This window comes from Asterias amurensis, chromosome 2 (genome assembly GCF_032118995.1).
Source record: "Asterias amurensis chromosome 2, ASM3211899v1".
NCBI classification, from domain to species: Eukaryota; Metazoa; Echinodermata; class Asteroidea; order Forcipulatida; family Asteriidae; genus Asterias; species Asterias amurensis.
Genome location: NC_092649.1, coordinates 14,643,037 through 14,667,023, shown reverse-complemented (window position 1 = coordinate 14,667,023; position 23,987 = coordinate 14,643,037). Strand labels below are relative to the sequence as shown.

At 38.6% G+C, this 23,987-nt stretch overlaps 3 protein-coding genes across 4 annotated transcripts in view; 1 reads left to right on the top strand and 2 right to left on the bottom strand.

The window, feature by feature from the left end:
* Nucleotides 1-23,987, top strand: part of LOC139954446 (adhesion G-protein coupled receptor G7-like) — a 36,527-nt gene that overhangs the window by 3,551 nt on the left and 8,989 nt on the right. The window contains exons 2-6 of the mRNA XM_071954246.1: nucleotides 21,171-21,266; nucleotides 21,873-22,124; nucleotides 22,318-22,430; nucleotides 22,813-23,062; nucleotides 23,811-23,924. Of these exons, the coding sequence (XP_071810347.1) occupies nucleotides 21,200-21,266; nucleotides 21,873-22,124; nucleotides 22,318-22,430; nucleotides 22,813-23,062; nucleotides 23,811-23,924 (796 nt within the window). The 5' untranslated portion in view covers nucleotides 21,171-21,199. The remainder of the gene's footprint in view (nucleotides 1-21,170; nucleotides 21,267-21,872; nucleotides 22,125-22,317; nucleotides 22,431-22,812; nucleotides 23,063-23,810; nucleotides 23,925-23,987) is intronic.
* On the bottom strand, nucleotides 1,427-10,332 carry LOC139954271 (arginine kinase-like). 2 transcript variants are annotated; one of them, XM_071954001.1, is made up of 3 exons: nucleotides 10,012-10,159; nucleotides 9,185-9,234; nucleotides 1,427-5,537 (listed from the first exon to the last, which is right to left on the bottom strand). In XM_071954001.1, the coding sequence occupies exon 3, from the start codon at nucleotides 5,431-5,433 to the stop codon at nucleotides 4,192-4,194; it is 1,242 nt and encodes a 413-aa protein (XP_071810102.1). In that variant the 5' UTR covers nucleotides 5,434-5,537; nucleotides 9,185-9,234; nucleotides 10,012-10,159; the 3' UTR covers nucleotides 1,427-4,191. The 2 variants fall into 2 exon arrangements, with proteins under 2 accessions (XP_071810102.1, XP_071810101.1); XM_071954000.1 differs by lacking the exon at nucleotides 9,185-9,234 and having other exon boundaries at nucleotides 10,012-10,332.
* LOC139949750 (somatostatin receptor type 4-like) lies at nucleotides 13,692-14,753 on the bottom strand. The gene has a single exon (XM_071948286.1). It carries the CDS (start codon nucleotides 14,751-14,753, stop codon nucleotides 13,692-13,694), a length of 1,062 nt encoding a protein of 353 aa, XP_071804387.1.

The window sequence follows — 23,987 nt, the reverse complement described above, 5'->3', positions numbered from 1 at the left end:
TTTGTGTGCTTTCAGATGCCTTATAAAAGGCTTCAGGCCTGAAGTATTTAAATTACCTCTTTATCAAAACCTACATTACTTCAGATGAAGCCGTTTCTCACAATGTTGTACATGTATACTGAACAGCTCTTCATTGCTGGTTACCAAGTTAAGTCGTTATATGGCAACAAATATTTTGAGTACATGTTACTACCAATAGTGTCCAGCTAGTGCCGTTAAAGACATTCACGCTTTAATTCTTAATGGTGAATTAGAGCTAGTTTTCTATTTTCACTGACCTCGAGTTTGTAACATCATTGTATCGGAACAAAAGTGTAAGTACCCCGCAGTCGTCACAACAGTGTAAACACAATGCAGTCACAACATTGTCTGAATACATTGCTTGGGCCGAAACTAGGCTAACATTTTAGGGGTGAAGGGGGGTACTTCTGGCCTGGGTAGTTTCCGTTTTCAAACCCCCTTTTGATCAACTTGCAATTTTCTGATTTTTATAAGATAACCTTTTATCGTGAGTGTCCAAACTAATACATTTTCTACGTGTGTAAATAGAAAAATAATTTGAAAGACATTGAAGTTATCACATTAAAGCTTATAAAATGTAGAACTTTTTTCTGGTAATTTTAAATCTAGAAGCAATCTAGATTCCAAATGGGGCACGGGTGCATAATTTGGAGCCCCTACGCCCTTATAGTTACACCACTAATCCGTTTGCTAACAAAATGCACCCACTACTCTCAGAAAATAAGAACTGTTTTAGCAACATTTAGCAAACAAGCAGGATCAAGATTGTCTCAAAAAAGTTTACTTAAAAATTACTTATTGCCATTTTGTAGTTTGCTGAAACAGGGCATGCTCCATTGCTGCCAAAAGTCATAGAACCAGTGCATGTTATTTCCTCTCGTTTTCAACTGTAGTTATATAACACACATTCCATTTTTGGCATCTCTGTGATGAAGACATCTCCCATAGACTTTGTTAATTAAATCCCTTGTGGAACACAAGGAAGTGAATATGAAATCACCGTGGCCTTTTATGTATAATATCACACATGTACATGTATACATATATATACATGTACATATTATGAACAGATGTACATGTACATGTACATGAAGAGATTTTTCTCTCGTGTCCATAGGATATAGCTTAGGGTGAAATCTTCAACTGCTTATGGCAAACCGTTCAGAAGCAACATTGGTATCTATGGTATCTTGCATACACGGAATACATGGAATAACTTAGCTTCTAGTTTTAATCGCTTTTGCAGAACATTTCCACGCCATACTTGTTCTATACGATCCGTTATCATGACACCGGGGAAAACACATGACGTTGGATTTTTCCTTAATAAGGATCGAGTCGTCAATCCTCAAATTCCGCCATCTTGGAAAACATATTCTTAGTAGAAAATAACAATGATTTACACTTTTAAATTTCCATCAGGTTTATTTTGACATTAACCTTTGACAATTTTTCGATAGTAAAATGGTTCTAAGCTTATAAGTAAGTAAATTACAAATGTGTCAAATAAACATGTGCTTTAATGTAGCACAATATAAACCCAAAGAGAACAGGCGCAATTATAAGTTGACAAAAATAATCCCGAAATATTATTTGCATTCGAATGATGAATCGTTAACATCCGCCTAGTCCTGCTGATGTCAATCCCACCTTCAATAAGTATGGTTCCGATTTTATGATTTAGTAGTCAAACTGTGACAATGTTTAAACAAATATTAGTTTTGCTACGTGTAAACAGAATTGTCTATATTATACATTGGAACAAGTTACACATTTTTTTTGTTGGTTTCCGGAATATTTTACGCGAAAATATTTTCGGTATATTCACAACTATACAAATGAACATTGCTACCTCATTTATTGTGATTAAGATTTGAAGCTATTATAGAATGACATTCAGTTATTGCTTTCAATTTGATTTTGTTTTTAAAAGCTGGTTATTTACACGCATTTATCTATGTTCAGCCAGTGTAAAAAGAAACAAAGGTTTAAGTTGAAATTCAAACCAGTCATCCGTTCAAAACTTTATCTGAAATGTGCATCTCTGAAGCTAAATATATCTTTATTTTAAGTTTAACCCTGTTAAAAAAAACCTACAAAAAGAACCAAAATAAGTTTTCGTTTTACTTTTATAAATTCATCAAAATTTAAAGGGGCCTGCTACTGTTACAGACAAGTCATGGACTCGTGCGAGTCTATTATTACACTCTCAAAACTCCCTGATCAAATGACCCAATTTCCGGGAAGTGATCAAGAAGTTTTTAAAGTTCTAAGTTGTAAACAACAATTCACAGAACCGAACACAAACTTGTTATTTGAACCAAAATGATTTAAATGGAAATTAAAGTCTCATCAGGTTGTTTGGTACAATCAAATTTTCAAAAAGAAATGTCAGAACTTTGACACTATTTTAAGTACTTGTTATTTTAAGTACATGTAAAAGGATAGAGAACATTTGAAATACTTCAAACGAATTTTTACTTTGTTCACGATGTTTGTATGATACTGAAATTCATCAATTATTTATACACAAAAAGGTACAAAACCTGTACAAGAACGATTCTAAAGAAATATTTGTTTTCTCAAAAAATATACACTTCCAATTGCACTGCAAACGTTACATCTTATATTACTTGTTAAAGTTGAACCCATTATTACCGTGTGTTTTATCCCTAAAAATCCCAAGCTAAATCTTCACTTTTATAATTTAATTTTTAACCACAATATTTCTTTAAATAGTTGCATGGAATATGCATAGATACACAACAAATCTGCCACCACAACACTAAATGCCTTCTTTAAACATACACTCTAAAAACGAGTCAGAATTGACCCACTTCTTGGTCCCATTGAGCTGATCTATTTCTGGGTCAGTGAGATATGAGATCTTTGTCAGAGTAACCCCGCAATGGGTCAAACTGACGCAGAATCCGACTCCAAATCTAATTGAACCAGTTTCCGGATTAATATGACCCAAAATGAGTCAAGCCCCTTGGACATTGTATTTGAGTCGATTCTGAACCGAATATTTTGAGAGTGTACGATTCTACATAAAGAACACTGCAAATATTAAGATAAAAAACCACTTCCTAAAGACGATTTTTTTAGAGTAGTTCTTATAAGAGAATAATTTGAGAGTAATTCTAACTTTCTAATTTTGGGGTTCTAATTCTATGCTGTAAAACATGTTTACTCGAAGATAGTTTCACTGTTGCCGTGTTTTAAGTTACGTGTACAAAATGTGTCTAAACAATGTGCATGGCTGTCGTCTACGGATTCAAGGTTTCGTTTGTTTTATTACCCAATCTGCAACTTAAAACTTAGCCAAAAGTTCAAACACCAATCTAGCAACAGTCCATTATTCATTTAAATACTTAATTTGGATCACGGGTTCTAACAACTTGATAATATTTTATATTCTACCGTGGTAAGTATATTATATAAAGTTTATTTCTCCGGCAGGGCTCGTTTCATAGAGAGACTTGAGCAATCAATGGTGCTTAATATTTCCTATCAAGCAAAAACAAGCATATTTTTGTTGTGCTAAGCTACTTTTGTGCTTAAGCAGCTCTTTAAAATTGAGCCCCGTATACTAATCATGTTATATGAAAGCCTTTGGCAGTTGTAACCAAAATCCAGCAAGTCACCGTCTTCGATGACCACTTCATATTGTACAAACACAAAACAAAATGCTCCGACTAACTCGGGACTTGAAAATATACTGACAATTGAAGAATAAATAAATAAAACGAAAAGTACACAAAGTTGTATTTTGCATAAAGCAAGGTGAATACTGAAGGAAGACAATGTGAACTTAGTGACGTCATGCATACAGATAAATTAAGTGTCTTCAAAATGTATGACTACAATACAGAAAAAAAAGTATCGTGGGTTTGGGATTTAATTGGACGCCGAAATCGGATTTTACCTTCAGCCAGCTCAGGGCCTAATTTCATAGAGCTGCTTCTGCACAAAAAGTAGCTAAGCACAAAACAATTCTGCTTACTATAAAAAGGTTACCAGCCAAGATACAGTATCACCATGTACAATATTTACGACTGGTATCCTTCTCCCTTTTTAAGCTGAAAATTGCTAAGCGATTTGTTCTGCTACAGCAGCTCTGTGAAATTGAGCCCACCATGTGATTTGATTCTAATTGGATAGTTCGATCTACATGGTAAGCTCAGCCAGAAGTCCGTCCAGCTTAGAGGCATCTGTTATATTCTCCTCGGCGCACTTGTCTTCCAGCGAGGCAAGCAGGTTGGCTCCCTTGACCAAATCTTGGCAGAGGTTGTACTCGGTGAAGCCAAGGCGTCTCCAGTTGGAGATGTCAACCCTGTCGACAATCGCAGAGTGCTCACCGGAGCTTCCTCTGGCCTGGCACTGCACCTTGCGGGCCATCTTGTCGATCTCAGCAAGACCTATAGCAGCCGCCATTGCTGGGACCTTGATGTGGACACTACCACGCATAGCTGTACCTAGATTGGACGGGCAGCATGTGATCATACCTATATGTGGATCACTTGCAAAGACAGAGTCTCTCCCGGTGATTTTCTTGACACCATTTTCGATGGCTGAGATTGCCCTGGATAGACGCTCGAATACTCTGATGATGTCACCGCCATTCTCCATTGAGATGATTCGAAGATGATCTCCCTCGTTCAACCAGACGATGAAGGTCTCGTCCTTGTTGAGGAAGATACCCCTACCTTGAGCCCAGTGCTGATGGTACCCTGATGCAGCTTGCATCTTATCTTTGCCTCTGAAGAGGAAGTGACGGTCAACCAGAGATTTGGTTTCCTCAGCGGTCATACTGGTGTGGCGGTAGAACGTACCGGCCAGGTCGCCTTCCATGGTGGCGAAGACCTTCTCCATGAGCTCAGCAATCTGGTTCCTGGTATCGATGGAGCCTCCTGGGTTGAGAGGGAAGAAGTTGAGGTTTCTGGCCACACGGATGCGGGTGGAGATGATCTTGGAGTGTGCTGACTCCGACAGCTTAGACGTGATCTTGGTTGGATCCATGTCTGTGATGTGCTTCATAGAGCCATCAAGCTTGTACCCCTTGTGGTACTTCTCAATAACTGGGTGAAGAAGCTCCTTAAAGATGGTGTAAGATTCAGGATCTCCGGCATGGCATCCTACGAAAGACGTTGGGTAGCAGGTCCCGGTGTTCATTGCCCGGGCAATACTCCAGTTAGCAGTAGGGGTCCTGATGTCCTTCAGCTTCTCGAAGAGCTCTGGTGTCATGACCTGGGCCATGAGTGACATAGGCTCTTTCTTCTGGTGCTCGGTGAGCTGTGCAGGCCACTTGTTCACGGCTAGGTCGTCGTCCATGATCAGATCGAAGTCGGGGTCGACCTTGGGATCTTTGGCAGCCATGGACTGGGTCACGTAGTTTGAAGATTGAGCCATCTCGTCTGCTGGTTTGGATTCTGCTGTTGCTTCTCCGTTGGGTTGACTTGACGTGGGTTTCTGGTGTGCCGAGTTGTCGGTGGCAGTTGTACTGTTGCAGCCTCCTGCATTTACAAGTAAGAGAAAGAGCAGAGTGTTATTATGTATGCTCAACATGCTGTCCATATTTTTTCTTTCTTCAAAGTGTATCACTTTGGCTGTGTCTCAGATGACTGATTGTATTACTAAAATATCCCCCAAAATATGTACACAATCCAGCCTCTGGTTGTCCACTACACAAAGAGCAACATCAATTTAAGTACTGATAGCCTTTCTCTGTTTTCGAAAGTTAATGTTCGTGCGATGCTACTCTGTCATGGTTTGATTTGATCAGTTCTCCTGTCTGGAATGCAGGAAATGTTGAACAGACTAACAAGTCATTTGAATCATTCCTGAGAGTTTTTGTTCCCAAGGTAAAGTCTAAAATCCCCCCGTACTCTGTCTGTTAATCATCAGCGATCTCTATTAATGTTTTTGTTCATGAATCTAAACAAATTCAAGTATTGTGCTAACAACTGACAACTGGTAAGTTAAGATTAGTTTGAAAAACAATATTTTTGAAAAGCCACGACACCAATAAATCAAACACCCCCCCCACATGAACATCAAGGCACACCGTGAGTTATACAAACAATCTTCTCAAGTGTTTACTGTTGTCAAACGCAGATTGTGCCCAAAACTTGTAAATTACATTGATTTAAAAGCTGTTGGTGACGCTGTATGGAACTTGCTGTCCGTTTTGATTGTCTAATTGCCCTTCTATAAGGGATGGTGGTTTATATCTCTGGAAGCGAAACTTTCATCACAACCTTGATATTTATGTATTTGAAAAGCTTTAGTTCCGTTCCCATATGACTACACATTTCCTCTCGAGTGAGGTCACTTCAGGAAAACACAACTACAATATTTGTTTTGAAGTGATGCGTTTCATGTGTTGGTCTGGTCATAAAGTCAATATTTAACCAAATAGAAGAGCAGAACAAATATGAACTCAAATCCAATAACCTTCGCGTGAACTTATGTTTCCTCAAAAACCTCCAAGCAGACTCCCGTCACAAGGACCTAAATATTTAATAACCATGCAGACAAGGAATCAATCTCTGTGGATACAAGTCAACATTACCAATTTCATTTCTGGGAAACCGAGCAGAAACATGCAAAGTCTAAACAATTATGAAAATATTTAATAATTAAATCACACAACAGAATCATTTAACAAAAAGTAACCACTGAATTTTTTTTTGAAGCATGCAAGTCGTGTGAGTATCATAAATGAACAAACTAAAACAAATTAAAAAAATAAATCAAGAATTGACTCGGACTCCGGGACCCAGGCGGCCTGACCCACTTCTTGGTCAGCCTGACCCGAAATCTAGTAACAACAACCAGCATGAATCACAAAACAATTTGATTTTATGGTTGAACTTTTAATTTCAAAAGTAGCAAACATTAAACCTAAAAGACAATAAATGTTTCACTGAGTTGAATTATGTGCCAACTAAGTGTACACTAATTGTTTTTTCAAACCCCTTTAATTTCTTTTGAGAATTTAAGTCCTAGCCATGTGGCCTGACTTACTGTGTAATTTTATGTTTTCTACACAATGCGTATACAAATTCTACATCGATAACCTCTGACCACCTATGGTTTGCGTTGCCACTAGAGACTAAATCAATGTGCTTAGAGGATCAATGTTTTGGAGACTCCTCAAAACTTCTGCATCGCATTTTTGGATGCCGAGGAGCAACTTCAAGGGTTTGTACCGAGTGGTTGTTGACTCCCATCAGTCGGGCTTGAGGGGGGCTTGACTCTCAACCTCGGGTACGTGGGAGGCTAAGCCTTGAATTGGGTCTTTTCGTTTTCAAGATGCTGTGAAACTTTTCATTTTTTTTGTTTTGTGGATGGTGTGCCGGATCCTTTGTAATAAATCTCAAATTGAAGTATTACGATCAGTTATTTGAGGTATAACAAAAAATGGATGAAGTGTGTAATGAATTGTGCCATCAGCTCAAGAGAAGAAACCCCATATTATGCTAGGCAAGCAAAAAAAAGACATAAACTGGAATCGGTTTCTACCCTGCATGCTTTATTTACGTTCTTTGAGTACGAATTTGTTTAATGATAGCAAAAATTTGATAGTAAAACAAAAATTTACTTATTAAAGAGTGCAGCTACGCTGGGAATACATGTACATGTAGTAGGCTTAGGCACGTTTGAGTGGTTCACATTTGGCATACTTGCCATCGTGTGGGGCTGGGGCGCTTCGGCTATACTCTCACATTTTTGACCTATTTAGATCGATGATCACACCAGAGCTAGTGCAATCAATAGACGCATCAGAATACGAAATTTACATGTAAAAGCTGTTTAGCAACACCCATTGGATCTTTATTGAACCGGAATCACTCAACTAAAAAATCCACTCAAAAGGATGTCATGGGCTCGGCCATTGATGGGATTTTGTTTACAGACGTTACTGTTGGAAACAGTTGGCAAGGTGGATTTTAGATCATGTGATCATCATAAGTGTAAACAAGAACAGGTCTTTTACCTTTAGCGAGAAAATAATGTATCGATGAGCAAACACAGTTCCTTTACGAACTTTAAATTCAAAAGAGAGAATTTGCTGTTACAAACTGCTTAAAACTTATCAAAAGGACATGTTTAATCTAATTACGGCCTCATAATAAAGGGGTGCACCAAACTAAATAGGAAGAAAACAGATGACATATTCCATCAAATAATTGGTCATATGTGCCAAGAATCGTAGGGAAATTTTTCAAGATTGCTGCTGGGATATTGAAAATTACACTGGTGTAGGGGTGTTTTTGTTTCGAGGACTCGGGTAAAATAAGAAGGGCGTTGTGACTCCCATATCAAATGGATCAGAGGATAACAGTTCAAGAGTCCATGAATAATAAGTCATTAACTTGATCCAACTTTGAGACTTCTACGTATTTTTTTAATGTAGTTGAATAACGAAAGTCAGTTTTCTAAGCACAAACCCTACCTGGCAAGTAGATTACACACATGGTGTTACCGCAAACCAAATATATATTTATTCCTTGTATATGTTTTAATGTTTATTCCTCTCACTGTATGATGTGTGAGTGTATTTTATGGGTTGCACCACTACCACTAGAAAAGCCTATGAAAAACACTCAGGTTTGCACGTACGAAGGCCTAAAATAATTTTGAACTTTCAATAATGTTTTTATCAGTGCTTGATGTTGATATGGTTCAAAAAGCAAGGTCAGTACATTTTGTGAGCAATGCAAACTTGAACGTAACGCAGTAAACATCTACAACCATACCACGTAAAATGACAATCATGGTGTTATGTTTGCCTAGTCGAGGAAGTGCATGTACTTGTATTTGTAAAGCCATATGACTTGTACAGCGTAGAGATTGACTGCTTGATATTAACATAACTGTAATTATCTTGCATAGCAAAGATAACCCTTTCAGATGAATCCAGTCAAAAGAAATAGATGACAATGGTTTTAATTGAATTAGAAACAACCTTGCAGAAAGTCGAAGCGTTCTTGGAGAACAAAACATGCAAACGATATATGCATTACTCATAATATAATTATTAATACAACGGCTGACAGAACAGAACATAGCATGCAATATAACGTGTACGACGATCATGCATAAAAAAAGCAGCAATTAAAATTGCAACGAAAATAATATTCGAAGAGAAACTTACTCAGTGCAGTTCTGATGACAGTAGTTATGTATATTATTTTGCAGAGGTTACTGTCAATTATTGAGAGGGAAAAATGTGACAAATAAGTTGAAACCCACTCGAGAAAGATACCAGAGTCAAGTGGTCAATTAATTATAAACCCACAACATGTAATCGTATCTGAATTGCTAAGATATGGTTATGATAATGTGACCAGACATGTGGAAAATGGCATATGAAATGTGCATTCTTTTCAAAACTGGTTTCTCAAAATTCAATATAGGTCTAGTATTGACAGTTTAACACAAGTACACTTTGATACCTTTAAATGGTCTTTAAAGCATATATGGGATCCAAAACCTGTATGACGCCGCGTCACCACAGATTACCGAAATGTATAGGAATACCATTTAGAATCTTTCTGAAAATTGATTGGTAAGGTCCACGAATACACATGACCTTTGCAATCTATTTTTCTCCATTGGTTGATAAATTTGCATGATGTGAAAAATACAGTTAACAACATTATTTCTGTTTACGCAGATGATTTTAATATTTAGTTCAGATAGTGCCAAAATCTTAATGAGCTCATCATCAATTAACGCGGTGACGTACTCTCTGTGGAAAATGCTACCTCCATGATTATACCATATACTTAACAGAAATGTCTCACTGAAAATTTGTCTAATTCCATTTCGTTAGTGATTCCCGAAAATAAAAATAACGCACATAAAAAAAAACACAAACTCGTCTGCTGGATATGTCTAGCAATTATTGCACAAATAAATGAGATGACATTGTTCTTAAAATTGCATCTAGATGATATAAAAAGGAAGAGTATAGCTTACCCATAAAACCGTGTGGTGTACAATGTCGACGTAAGCTTCACAGCCCGTCGAACCCGTAGTCTGGAAAGGTAATATAAAATTACACTGGGCGTGTCTATGTGAAAACAGACGCTGACTACAGCATCAAACTCGCCAGATGATTCGTTGTATTAAAAATCCTGATCGAACGGCGTGGGTTCATGTACATATCCAAACCACCGGTTCAATAAAAGTGAGCTCTTACGCGTCGCTACACCCAATGGCACTCTCTCAATGAAAAGCCTTTGCGTTTCACCATTAGCAACGGATGAGGCCAGTGCCCCGGACAACGGCGAGTATTGCCGATTCAATGCGTAATTATTGGCGGGTGGGTTTGGCTCGATAATTCAGGACGGGTTTCAGGCTCGGCTATGAGGGGGCATTGTGTTGTGTAGTCTTTTCCCTCAAGGTTTGGAGAGAATGCAGACATTTTAATTAGAAATAGGCTTTGATTAACGATGAGGTTCTGTAGTCTATACCGTATGTTGTAATGGATATGCCCGTTGTCGTCTCTCGTATTCTGCGGGTATCTATTCCACCATAAATTATATATTTTCCCCTGTTTGTTTCATTTGGTCTTTGTACAGGGAATACATAACTCTTTTATTTGACAATGAACTATACCACAGTTGACACTAATATATTAAAAACCGTTTGCATAGTTCCATATAATGATTTATTGATGTTGGAGTTGTGTGCCTAAACTTGTAATGAAATATGATTTTCGCCATAAATCTTCTGGTCACCTTTAATGTAGTTTATTTGTATTGTAAATGTCATGTAGTCATTGTCTCATTTTTTAATTGCTGTGTTACTTGTTTGTCATTGTTGCCGATAGAAGACAATTGCTGTCTGTTATAATGCTTATCTATCGATATCTCTCTAGTTTTGTTTTTACCTCGTCCAATAACACGGTCGGCCATTTATGGGAGTCAAAATTTTGACTCCCATAAATGGCTGACCGTGATAGTTCGCGATGTATAAAAAGAAAACCTGTGCAATTTAGAGTGATACTTGTGTGGATCATTATATTCTACTTTTAAAACATCTTTCTAACCATATACATTTCATAACAAACGGTTTCAAACGCTTTTTATAGACCAACTCGTCCGATCCAAGGCAACGTGTTCCTTTAAGCATTGGCGGACTCGAGGTCTTAGTTGTCTGTGTTTGCAATGAGCGGTCACTGACTTCCCCAAGACATTTTCAGGTTGCGCCACTATTTAACGCTATCATGCGCACGGAGATCAGACGGCCACTAAACACCATGTGATCATCGGTGTCCCCATGTAGCGCCCTCAATTCTGAGAATAACACCACAAAGAACAATGCTATTTGTTTTAATACATCAATTACGTGTTTATTTAAATTAAATAATAGCAGTTTATTAACATGGCTGCAGGAAAAAAAAAATGGAAAAAGAAAAGATATTAAACAAAGTACATAAATGTTTAGTTCCCCCTTAATGTCCTTTTCCCGCTTTTCCACTCCCAACATTTTTTGGTGTGAACTGCATACACACTGTTAACGTGTGTTTTGCCGATGTGTGAGGACTTTCTGTCCCCTGGAGAGTATGTCCCCCAATACACTAAACTGTGTGCAAATTAATTGTTCTGATAGCGCCCTCTTTTGAATCAATCTTCCTCAGCCAATATTAATTTTCGGTATGGAGGACAGATTTTTTTCCAAACACTGACAACCGGCCAGGTCAACAGGTTATATTAAAGATTAATGATGGCCTTAGCTTTCGATCCAATCCGGACCTTCTTCAGAGAAGATTAATAATAAACTTTCAACGAAAAGAAAAAAAAATAACATGTCTATGTGGGTACCATGTGGGTCACATCAATATGGGGCCCATTTGGGGCAACCCATAAGTGCCCATTCGGATCATGTACTCAATAATTACATGGACCATAATGGGTAGGCCGAGAAACTGATCTGGGACTCATCTGGGTCCCACGTGGGCCAATGGTTCGCCGTGTGGACCCACCGAATTCTGCACCCAAGAACCACACAGCGGCTTTAGTCCCAGATAACCCAAACTGGGGCCCCTCTCTCGACTAGTAAAACCGCCTGGGTAATATTTGGGTTATCCCATTATGTCACTATGATACATGGAATTCATATAGACATGTGGGCCAAAGTGAGGATCCATGTCGGGGAAGCGCATAATGTAGAATTGAATTCAAGCTGCGGTTATTTTATCTTCATCAGCCACACAGAATTTCCCAGCAGATTTGCTATCTCACACGCTCCACAAGCAATCCCAGGGTGATCGTATAGGCCATTGAGGGAGATTAATCTGCAAGAGGACGCTATTTCATGCAATAATGTATTGGCTATCGGATCGGATAGACTAAAAACCACGATCGCAGACGTGGAACCAAGTCCACGCAAATAGGGCCCAGGTCTTAACCCTATTGGTAGTCCTACCTCATGTGTCTTTGTATATTTAAGTAAATCTAAATACACAACCATTTCAAATTAACATACACGACGTCATAAATCTACATGTCATTAATTATATTATTTGAAGTAAACCATTGTGCGAAGTGCCCAATTAAGGACGGTGTCGCATGCAATTATGTCTTCTATGCAATACTATCCGGAGGACATTATTACATATGCAATAATGTTCGCCGGACGGTTTTGCATAAGCAATCATGTCCGCCCGGACGCTGCTGCATAATGCACATTTGCATATGCAGTTGTGTCCGCCCCGTGCAAAACCGTCCTTGCAGTAAATTAATCACCCATGGTCGACAGAACACGTTCGCAATTTTGTTGTTACAAGCTAAGTGCTTGTCATGAATGACATGGGAAATGTTCGGTCCTCGGGTATTCGCTGCAATTATAAATTACGTGAATATTCATGATGCATGTAGGTTCAGTGCATGCACGCTCGCTTACGCGCGCATATACATGTACAGTCATGTACATGTCCGCATGGCGGTTTTTGCATAGCCCCGGACACGATTGCATATGCGAAAGTGTCCGGAGCGGACAGTATTGCTTGGCGGACACAATTGCATCTGACAACGGCGTTAGTACCAGTGCAAGTGACTGCAAAAAGTATTCCCCGGTGGCTAAAAGCGAGTGCGACTACAAAACTTTTTAACCTCGGAAATCTTTTATTTTTACGACCACTGTGGCAAATGTATTTAGTTATTTCGCTTGACGATTTGAAACAGTAGATGAATGTTATGAGTTTCTTCTTTCATTTTAAAATTTAGCAAGAACATTGAGTGCATTTAATAGTTGTTATTTGTGCGATGTTGATACTGTATCTGTCTGAGCCTTGTTGACCCACAAGTGGTGTCTACATTCAAGTTGACAACGATATTTTCTTTAGGAATTGTTTGTGCATTTTATAACTGAAATTGTGCGATGTTGACACTGTATTGGTTTTAGCCTTGTTGATACACAATTAGTGTCCACATTCCAGTTGACAATTCAGGAAACAGTAGATGACTGAAAACAGTTTCAACTGATTTGCGTTCTTTACGGTTCACGAATGTTGAGTGCTTTCTATAACTGTTACTTGTGCGATGTTAATACTGTATCGGTCTGAGCCTCGTTGATCCACATGTAGTATCCACATTCCGGTTGAAAACGTGGATTGGTAGATGACTGAACACAGTTCCTTCTGAGATTGCATGTTAAGGTTCGTCAGCATGCGGGATGCTTGGTGCACTAATAACTGAAACCTGAGCGGTGTGTTGTGCGTTTGTTACCTGCCTTGTTGATCCACTAGTGGTGTCCACACGGTTGACATTGTGTTGATATCCACCACATATCATCTTTTTGGCTTGTTTCTGAAAGCGTTCATATGTGAAGCAGTAGATGACCGGGTTAATGCACAGATTCACCGTGACAATGGTAGTGACTGCCGGCAACGCGCTGTTGTAACTGACGAAACTATTAATACCGAAATTAAACAGCAAGTAGCTGATGCTTGCAGGGGTCCAACAGATACCGAAGAAGACAGCCACTACCAGTAACGTCTTGGTGACGTTCTTGTTGGCTCTAGACAGCATGTTTCTCGCGTCTTGATTGTTGTCTGCAGCCCTGGCTCTGGATCGCGTACGGAGCTCTGAGATAATGTTAGTGTAGGCAAAGATAATGACTGCGATCGGGATGAATAGCTCTTGTGAGAATACCAAGAAACCACCTAAAGCTTGAGTTTCAGGACTTGGCCAAATAAAGGAACAATCCCCAGCGATCCTTTGCGCTATGAACACGGCGTGTAACTCCGGAACCCAACCACATATCCAGGCAGCAGCCATGATAATCTTGAGTCGACGGCTTGAAAAAAGGTTACGATGTCTGATAGGCTGGCAGGTCGCATAATATCTTTCAATAGAGATTGCAACCAGGTTGTAACTTGATGTGATGAACAACGCAAACTGTGGTAAGCTGGACGACCAAAGTTTACAATAGAATGTACCCAGTGTGTTCTGGGGCACATTTCCTGGCGATATCACCAAGCAGAGGCGCAGAATAAACACTAGACAGGTCAGAAAATCCACTGCAGATTGGTGGATGATGAGTTTGTTAGTTGACGAGTTGAACACATTCCTATATCTTATCATGACCAGACACACGAATGCATTTCCTATCAATCCAAGTGAGCCTAATGTCAAATATACATAAAAAGCAGCACCTTTTGAGCTAACTTGAGGTTCATCAATTGTAGGACCAGAAACTGTAGATATCTCCATCATGAAAAGAAACCAGACTTGATAAGAGAACTCAATCTTTTTAGCTGCTGGATCCGTTGAAAAATTAAACTTGGCAATCCGTGCAACCGGCCAGTCCCTTTTAAGCCAAACTGAAACGACTGGAAAGCTAAACGAAATCGGCACAATCGGATTGATTTGGTGTGCGTCATTTTAGTGTCACGTGTGGCATCCTCGCAAGGTTTCGGGAATTTATCTTCTTTTTGACCCTCAAGACAGCAATTAAAACCAACTCAATGTCAAACGTGTTATAGTACCTACTTGTTTGATAAAAATAGGCATTGCAATACCAGCTTTGTTGAAATCAGCACAATCGTTATGATTTGGTTTGCGTCGTTGTGGCACCATCAAGGTTTTGGGAATGTATCTTCTTCTTTCTCAAGGAAGACAGCAAACCACTAGTAATAATTGAAACCAATTCAATGTCTCTACTTATTTGATAAAATATAAGCATTGCAACGCCCGCTTGGTTTCCAGTCTTTTATCCATCAAGGAGTTTATTAGCCTTGTCGAAGGTTCTTTACGCAAGCACCGATCCGCTCTGAATTCACGAACTGCATAGACTACACTACACGGTACGTAACAGGACTTGATAATGCGGGGTCGAAGCATGGTTTTTTCGAGGTTGCAAACAGTTTCATCTAAAGACTGCATTCAAGGTTCAGCATGCGAAACTTGTTGGTCCATTTTATATTTGTTAACTGTGCGATATTGTACTGTATTGGTCTGAGACTTGTTGACCCACAAGTAGTATCAACATTCCGGTTGACAACGTGGATTGGTAGTGACTGAACACAGTTCTTTCTGAGATTGCATGTTAAGGTTCATCAGCATGCAGGATGCATGGTGCATTAATAACTGAAACCTGTGTGGTGTGATGTGCGTTTGTTACCTGCCTTGTTGATCCACTAGTGGTGTCCACACGGTTGACATTGTGTTGATATCCACCACACATCATCTTTTTGGCTTGTTTCTGAAAGCGTTCATAGTGTAGCAGTAGATGACCGGGTTAATGCACAGATTCACCGTGACAATGGTATAGTGACTGCCGGCAAGGCGCTGTTGTAACTGACGAAACTATTGATACCGAAATGAAAACGTTGCACCGACCAGTTCCTTTTAAACCAAACTGAACAGAATTAAAAACCAATTATAAAAAGAGAACGCTCGGAATGATTGGTTGTTAGTAATTCGATGTCTCACGGGAAATTCTTCAAGGTAGTTGCCCGTTTAAATTCAGTTCCCATTTGATAAAGTAATCAATTAAAAAAAACAGTGATTGTCACAATGCTGTTGTTCAACCCTGAAATTGTACGAAACTCAGCCCAAACGTCATTAAACACAATCCGTTTTACCCAGCGCAAAAACTAATTTTTGAAATAAACACAACATTATTTGTTTTTAATTCCCGACCGATGAAAGACGAGTTCTTCACAATCGACCCTGGAAAACCTCTGTATAATGAGTTTTGTACATGAATTCATTTCGAAGCGAAGGTTCGTAATGAAATCGTTAAATGAATTTAGGAGGAAATTGTCAACAATTTGTCCTTCCGGCTAAGGTTTTCTGAAAGAATGTATTAAAAAAATATTAAGAAAAAGATTCAAATACAAAAGAAATACACAAATAATGACTTCTCATAACATAGATTGATTTCTCTTGCCTTGATTTTTGACAACAAAATAATGTATATTGTTGTTATTCTTGTACTTAAAGGAACATTACAGAATTGGTTTTGCTAGCAAAAAAGTTGCTGGCAGTGTAAGCACTATATATAATCCACAATATACATAAACTGACAAACCTGTAGAAGTTTGAGATCGATCGGCCATTTGGGTCACGAGAGAATAGTGAAAAACCGATTACAAATTTTGCATTGCATCGATGCCAAAACAAAAAAATGAATAAAACGCTCACTGAGCGATGAACTCAAAACGCGAAATTAGATTATTTATTTGTCATCAAATATGAAATTTCAGACAGAAATATTTCAAGGGATGTTTTCTACTATCATCATGATTAGACCGTGTAAGTTTCATGTAAATCTGTGATCTTCATGATTTTTCTGTAACGTTCCTTTAACGACCTCGCGTTGCGATAGTAGCGGAGTATTTTTCCAAAGGCTAGGGACCTCCAACTGTTTGTACTCAACCTTTTGGCAACAGTTCTTATAATTGGTTGAACAAAAAACACCTTCCAACTTGGGCCCTATATCATAGAACTGCTTAATGCACAACAAGTAAGCACAACCAAACTCGTGCTTACCAGAATAAGGTTTCGGGAATTTATCTTCTTTTTGTCCCTCAAGACAGCAATTAACTCAATGTCAAACGTGTTATAGTACCTACTTGTTTGATAAAAATAGGCATTGCAATACCAGCTTTGTTGAAATCAGCACAATCGTTATGATTTGGTTTGCGTCATTGTGGCACCATCAAGGTTTTGGGAATTTATCTTCTTCTTTCTCAAGGAAGACAGCAAACCACTAGGGATAATTGAAACCAATTCAATGTCTCTACTTATTTGATAAAAAATAAGCATTGCAATGCCCGCTTGGTTTCCAGTCTTTTATCCATCAAGGAGTTTATTAGCCTTGTCGAAGGTTCTTTACGCAAGCACCGATCCGCTCTGAATTCACGAACTGCATAGACTACACTACACGGTACGTAACAGGACTTGATAATGCGGGGTCGAAGCATGGTTTTTTCGAGGTTGCAAACAGTTTCATATAAAGACTGCAATCAAGGTTCAGCATGCGAAACTTGTTGGTCCGTTTTATATTTGTTAACTGTGCGATATTGTACTGTATTGGTCTGAGACTTGTTGACCCACAAGTAGTATCAACATTCCGGTTGACAACGTGGATTGGTAGTGACTGAACACAGTTCTTTCTGAGATTGCATGTTAAGGTTCATCAGCATGCAGGATGCATGGTGCATTAATAACTGAAACCTGTGTGGTGTGATGTGCGTTTGTTACCTGCCTTGTTGATCCACTAGTGGTGTCCACACGGTTGACATTGTGTTGATATCCACTACACATCATCTTTTTGGTTTGTTTCTGAAAGCGTTCATATTTGAAGCAGTAGATCACTGGGTTAACCGTGACAATGGTATAGTGACTGTCGGCAAGGCGCTGTTGTAACTGACGAAACTATTGATACCGAAATGAAAACGTTGCACCGACCAGTTCCTTTTAAACCAAACTGAACAGAATTAAAAACCAATTATAAAAAGAGAACGCTCGGAATGATTGGTTGTTAGTAATTCGATGTCTCACGGGAAATTCTTCAAGGTAGTTGCACCCTTAAATTCATTTCCCATTTGATGAAGTAATCCATGCAGTTGTTCAACCCTGAATTTGTACGAAACTCAGTCGAAACGTCATTAAACACAATCCGTTTTGACCACCGCCAAAACTAATTTTTGAAATAAACACAGCATTATTTGTTTTTAATTCCCGACCAATGAAAGACAAGTTCTTCACAATCGACCTTGGAAACCCTCTGAATAATGAGTTTTGTATTTACTTGAATTCATTTCGAAGCGAAGGTTCTTAATGAAATTGTTAAAGTCACCTGGAAACAGAAGTTTTTTATTTCAAACATAAGAGCATATGCCTACGAACAATAAAACAATTTTTTTTAGTAATTGTTTGTCACAATTTATATGGTTAAAAAATATATAAAGTTGTTTGGGGGGCTGACTCCGCCTACCCCTTTTGTGACGTCATTCAAGGCAGACTTTGCCTGCAATGCATTTAGGAATGAGTTTAGGAGGAAATTGTCAACAATTTGTCCTTCCGGCTAAGGTTTTCTGAAAGAATGTAACCAAAACAAATTAAGAAAAAGATTCAAATACAAAAGAAATACCCAAATAAATACTTCTCATAACATAGATTAATTTCTCTTGCCTTGATTTTGGACAGCAAAATAATGTATAATTGTTGTTATTCTTGTATTTAAAGGCAGTGGACACTAATTACTCAAAATAATTATTAGCATAAAACCTTTCTTGGTGACGAGTATTTGGGAGAGGTTGTTGGTATAAAACATTGTGAGAAACGGCTCCCTCTGAAGTGCCCTAGTTTTCGAGAAAGAAGTAATTTTCCACGAATTTGATTTCAAGACCTCAGATTTAGATCTTGAGGTCTCGAAATCAACCATCTAAATGCACACAACTTCGTGCAACATTGGCGTTTTTTCTTTCATTATTATCTCGCAAGTTCGATGACCGATTGAGCTCAAATTTTCACATGTTTGTTATTTTATGCATATGTTGGGATACACCAAATGTGAAGGCTAGTCTTTGCCAATTACCAATAGTGTCCACTGCCTTTAACGACCTCGCGTTGCTATAGTAGCGGAGTATTTTTCCAAAGGCTAGGGACCTCCAACTGTTTGTACTCAACTATTTGGCAACAGTTCTTATAATTGGTTGAACAAAAAACACCTTCCATCTTGGGCCCAATATCATAGAACTGCTTAATGCACAACAAGTAAGCACAACCGAACTCATGCTTACCAGAATAAGGTTACCGAACCAAACAACAACATGTGGTACAGTTTGTGATTGGCACCCTGCTCATTTGTTTGCCTAGCAGACACTTGTTAAAGGAACACGTTGCCTTGGATCGGTCGAGTTGGTCTTTGAAAAGCGTTTTGTGACCGTTTATTATAAAATGCATATGGTTAGAAAGATGATGTAAACCTAGAATACAATGATCTACACATGATCTAAATATGCCTCGAAATTGCGTGGTTTTGTTTTTACCTCGTCCAATAACACGGTCGGCCATTTATGGGAGTCAAAATTTTGACCCCCATAAATGGCCGACCGTGATAGTTCGCGACGTAAAAAGAAAACCGTGCAATTTTGAGAGATACTTGTGTGGATCATTATATTCTACTTTTAAAACATCTTTCTAACCATATACATTTCATAACCAACGGTTTCAAACGCTTGTTGTAGACCAACTCGTCCGATCCAAGGCAACGTGTTCCTTTAAAGGCAGTGGACACTACTGGTGCTATACCGCAAACCCAACCTATACTCCCACCATGCTAAGTTTCACATCCTACTTAAAGGCAGTGGACACTATATTGGTAATTACTCAAAATAATTATTGGCATAAAACCTTTCTTGGTGACGATTAATGGGGAGAGGTTGATGGTATAAAACATTGTGACAAACGGCTCCCTCTGAAGTGCCATATAGTTTTCGAGAAAGAAGTAATTTTCCACGACTTTGATTTCGAGACCTCAGATTTAGAACTTGAGGTTTTGAAATCAACCATCTAAACGCACACAACTTCGTGTGACAAGGGTGTTTTTTTCTTTCATTATTATCTTGCAAGTGCGATGACCGATTGAGCTCAAATTTTCACAGGTTTGCTATTTCATGCATATATTGAGATACACCAACTGTGAAGGCTAGTCTTTGACAATTACCAATAGTGTCCACTGCCTTTAAGCAATATCGTTTTGCTTCAAAGCATCTCTATAAAATTTGGACATGGGGAGCTTCATCCAACCAGGGACCATTATCCCCTGTTGTTATTACTATGTTCCAGGTAGTTTTATAGAAGTAGTCAAAAAGGGTCAGGACTTTCGTTCCATGTTGTTTTCAACAGAGTAATTGGGATTCCGAAAGTTATCCACAAAAGACATGAGTATAATCAACTGTTGAGCGCATGGAAATTTTGAACTGTGCCATTTTTATAGCTAACTTCTTGTTTATTTCCCCTTTCTCCTGATAATTACTTATCTAATGAATCGCATGACTTTTTAATAGGGAGGTTTCGTATACGAGCGGATACGGTTAGTGCAACGGATACGTCATCATTATGACGTCATACGCTACTCGTATCCGCTATACGTACAGACGACACTGATATCATGCTTGCTACACGTACGTACGTTACATATAGCTAACCGTATGCGTATGCGTATCCGTTTGAGTGCGAAACCTCCCTATTGAAGAGGTGGTTCACTGATGTGAGTGCATCTAGCCAATCGAGAGACTTTAATTAACAGTTTCAAAACAGTTTTAGTTTCAAAACAGTTCTAAAGTGTTTAAATTATCTGAAAACCGAAACACAAAATGTTAATTATTTGCTCATTGTACTTTTACACCAACCAAGAATCATCAACAGCTGTACTGTTTAAGTCATCAGTAATTAAAGTAAGCGCAAACACTCAAGTTTGATATTAGTTTTCTCAGAAGAATGCTTCATCATGATGTGTCTCGGCACGCAATCAACAACAAGAGTAGAGTGGTGGCATGATCTTCGTTCTGTTTTATAGTCTCCCTGGCACGGACATGTAATTTTCCTAACGCTGTACACCTCTCATCGTTAAAACTTATCTATTAAAATATTAAGTTTCTTTGTTTTTTGCAGTCTCGAGTTGAAGGCATCCAACAGATGAGATGTGGATGGCACTGGGATTCTTCCTGGCGTTTCAAACCTTCCTTTGGCTGTGTGCGCGAGGCGACAGTGAGTACATGAACGTAATTTATCTATAGCAACTCAGAAGACAAATGAGCTCTGTATTATCACTGTGTTTTGTTTCAATAAACAAAATGTTAGTAATAAGTTAAAGTATAACGACTTCAAAGTAGGGAAACTAAGATTATGTTTATAGGAACACAATGTCTTCAAATCTAGTAAATCTTTTTTAAATTTCCATAAAATAAATGTGAGGAATAAACCATGTATAAAAATTAGTTGTAGAAATACAGGGGTGGATTTCACAAAGGTAGTCTTAACTTAGGACTAGTCCTAGGCAATGCTAAGAGATAGGACCAGTCCTAAGTTACTGGTCCTAGCTTAGGACTGGTCCTATCTCTTAGCATTGCCTAGGACGAGTCATAAGTTAGGAATACCTTTGTGAAATCCACCCCAGCAGGCAGAACTTACGGTCCACCATTTTGTGGAGTCAACAAGTTGGCTCTACAAATTAAGACCGAGTTCTATCATGAACTTACCGATAAAAAGACACATTTCTAACGAATATTGTGCATCGTTATCTTTTTTAAACCATGTTATTTTTATAAGGATATTTTTTTCAGAAATTTGACATTATTGTTTTTCTTCTTACAGTCTCGTCACTTGAAGTAGTCGACCATTCTTACGCAGATACAAATGCAGTCTCACTGGGGTGTGCTATACACGCTAGGGAGTATGAATGGTACCGCGTCACTCCCCATCAACGTGAATTCATCTGCAACGGATCGCCACTCACCATAAGCGAAGTTTCCTACACTGATCAGGGACTATACGTATGCGTTGGACGACGCGGAGGGATTTATGCAAATGAGACGGTGGAACATCAAATATTGCTCACCTTATCAGGTAATATGTGTACAAAGAGTGGGTGTTAATTTTATGAGTACAATGATCAGAATACCTTCACGAGTCAAAAGATGTTCTCTGCCTGTCTTTCATATGAAAATGGGAACAACGGAATGTCGGGTAAAAATACCAAAGCGAAAACTCACAAGCTGTTCCATCACTAAACTTTGATTGTTATTGGTTTCTTTTTTAGAGGTGTCTACTTTCAAAGCCTGGGTTCAACTCACTGGTGAGATTTGGACTCCTGATTTGAGCAACCCATTGAGCAATACATTCGATGCTCTACGTCAAAGAGTAAACCGCAAGGTGCGCCCTCTTTTGAGTAAAATTTACTAGATAGTTGAGATCAATCTTTGTTCCCTATCTCACCGGTCTTACTTACTTACCCTATTATTTCATTGGATAATCGTTCAGTGACGTAAGCTCATGTATTTGTATTGGTCCGATGTGTTGTTTTGCGCCTGTAACATTTCTAAAAATCCTGAAAACTTTTAGAACGTTTGTAGCTAACCTTACTCTCATTTGGAACCATTCCTTGATGAGCAAGTTTGAGTAGCGACCATTTTGTCAACCACTAGTCAATATTCCATGGTTACCTATGCATGCAATACATGCTGTATGGGTACCAAGAAATTGGTCGAAACAAGTCTATCAAAAATCTAATCAATATTTTCTGATAATTTTTAAGATATCAAACGCTATCGAGACATTCCGGTCACTCTACGGCTATTCGATAAGGACCAAACACGATGTGGTTAGTTTACGTCCGGGATATACGAGTGTCATTTGTGACGTCATCATTTACGTCAACCAATACTTCTCGTTGGTGATGACGTCAGAAACAGAGATAGCAATCTCACTGCAGCGGGCTCTGACGTCATACGCATCTTCAAATCCAAACTTGGGATTGAGCCAAAACGTTTCTGTGGCAACTCTCTGTAAGTTTAACGTTTACTTATTTATTTCTGTACTTCTCTGTACATTTCCAACGGGTTAAATTTGTAAGGCAAACAAGTTACTAAACTCGTGATTCGATTTAAAGGGGCTGTCTCCTCATAATTAATCTGTGGCTGTTCAATGTCTCGTCCAGCTTTCAACCGCAAATAAACCGTGTTAGACTACAGTACCAATCTTGCTCTGATCATTACGATACAGCCCCTTTAAGTTTAAAGGCAATGGACAAGTTTGGTAATTTTGAAGACCAGTATTTTCACTTGGTGTATCCCAATGTATGCCAAAAGTAACAAATCTGTGAAAATTTAGACTCAATTGGTCGTCGAAGTTGCAAGAAATTAATGAAAGAACAAATTAATAATCTTTGTTTCTCAAATGTGTGCGCGTTTAGATGCCTAAAAAGGCTTAAGTCTTCTTGAAGTCTTTTATCAAATTCAAACATTGTAGTGAGAAATTACCCCTTTCTCAAAAAACTACATTACTTTAGAGGGAGCTGTTTCTCACACTGTTTTATACTACCAACAGCTTTCCTTTGATCGTAACCAAGTAAGTTTATATTATGCTAATAATGTTTTGAGTTGGTACCAATATTCATCAGTCGTCTCGAAATTGTTGCCGTTGTGCAGTCATATGTCCCCGTCGAGCATTTAGCCTCGCGTATTCCTCTGCATGGATTTCAATGATGAAAGATTAAACAAGTCAACAAATGTTTTGTATTGTTTTACGATCCAGCATCCTGTTCTGATGACGTCATGAATACATCCGGGACACTCCTTACGTTTGCTGAAAGGAGAGTTGGTTCAAGCTGCGAATCATTGGAGGAATGCATCTCACAAACAAACAAAGGTACCGGGTCTTGATGACGTCATCAATGTATTGCAGAGCAGATATCTTAAACCACACTACTTT

Excerpts from the sequence above, each read along its gene's own strand:
- LOC139949750 (XM_071948286.1), bottom strand. The coding sequence starts at position 14,753 with ATGGAGATATCTACAGTTTCTGGTCCTACAATTGATGAACCTCAAGTT.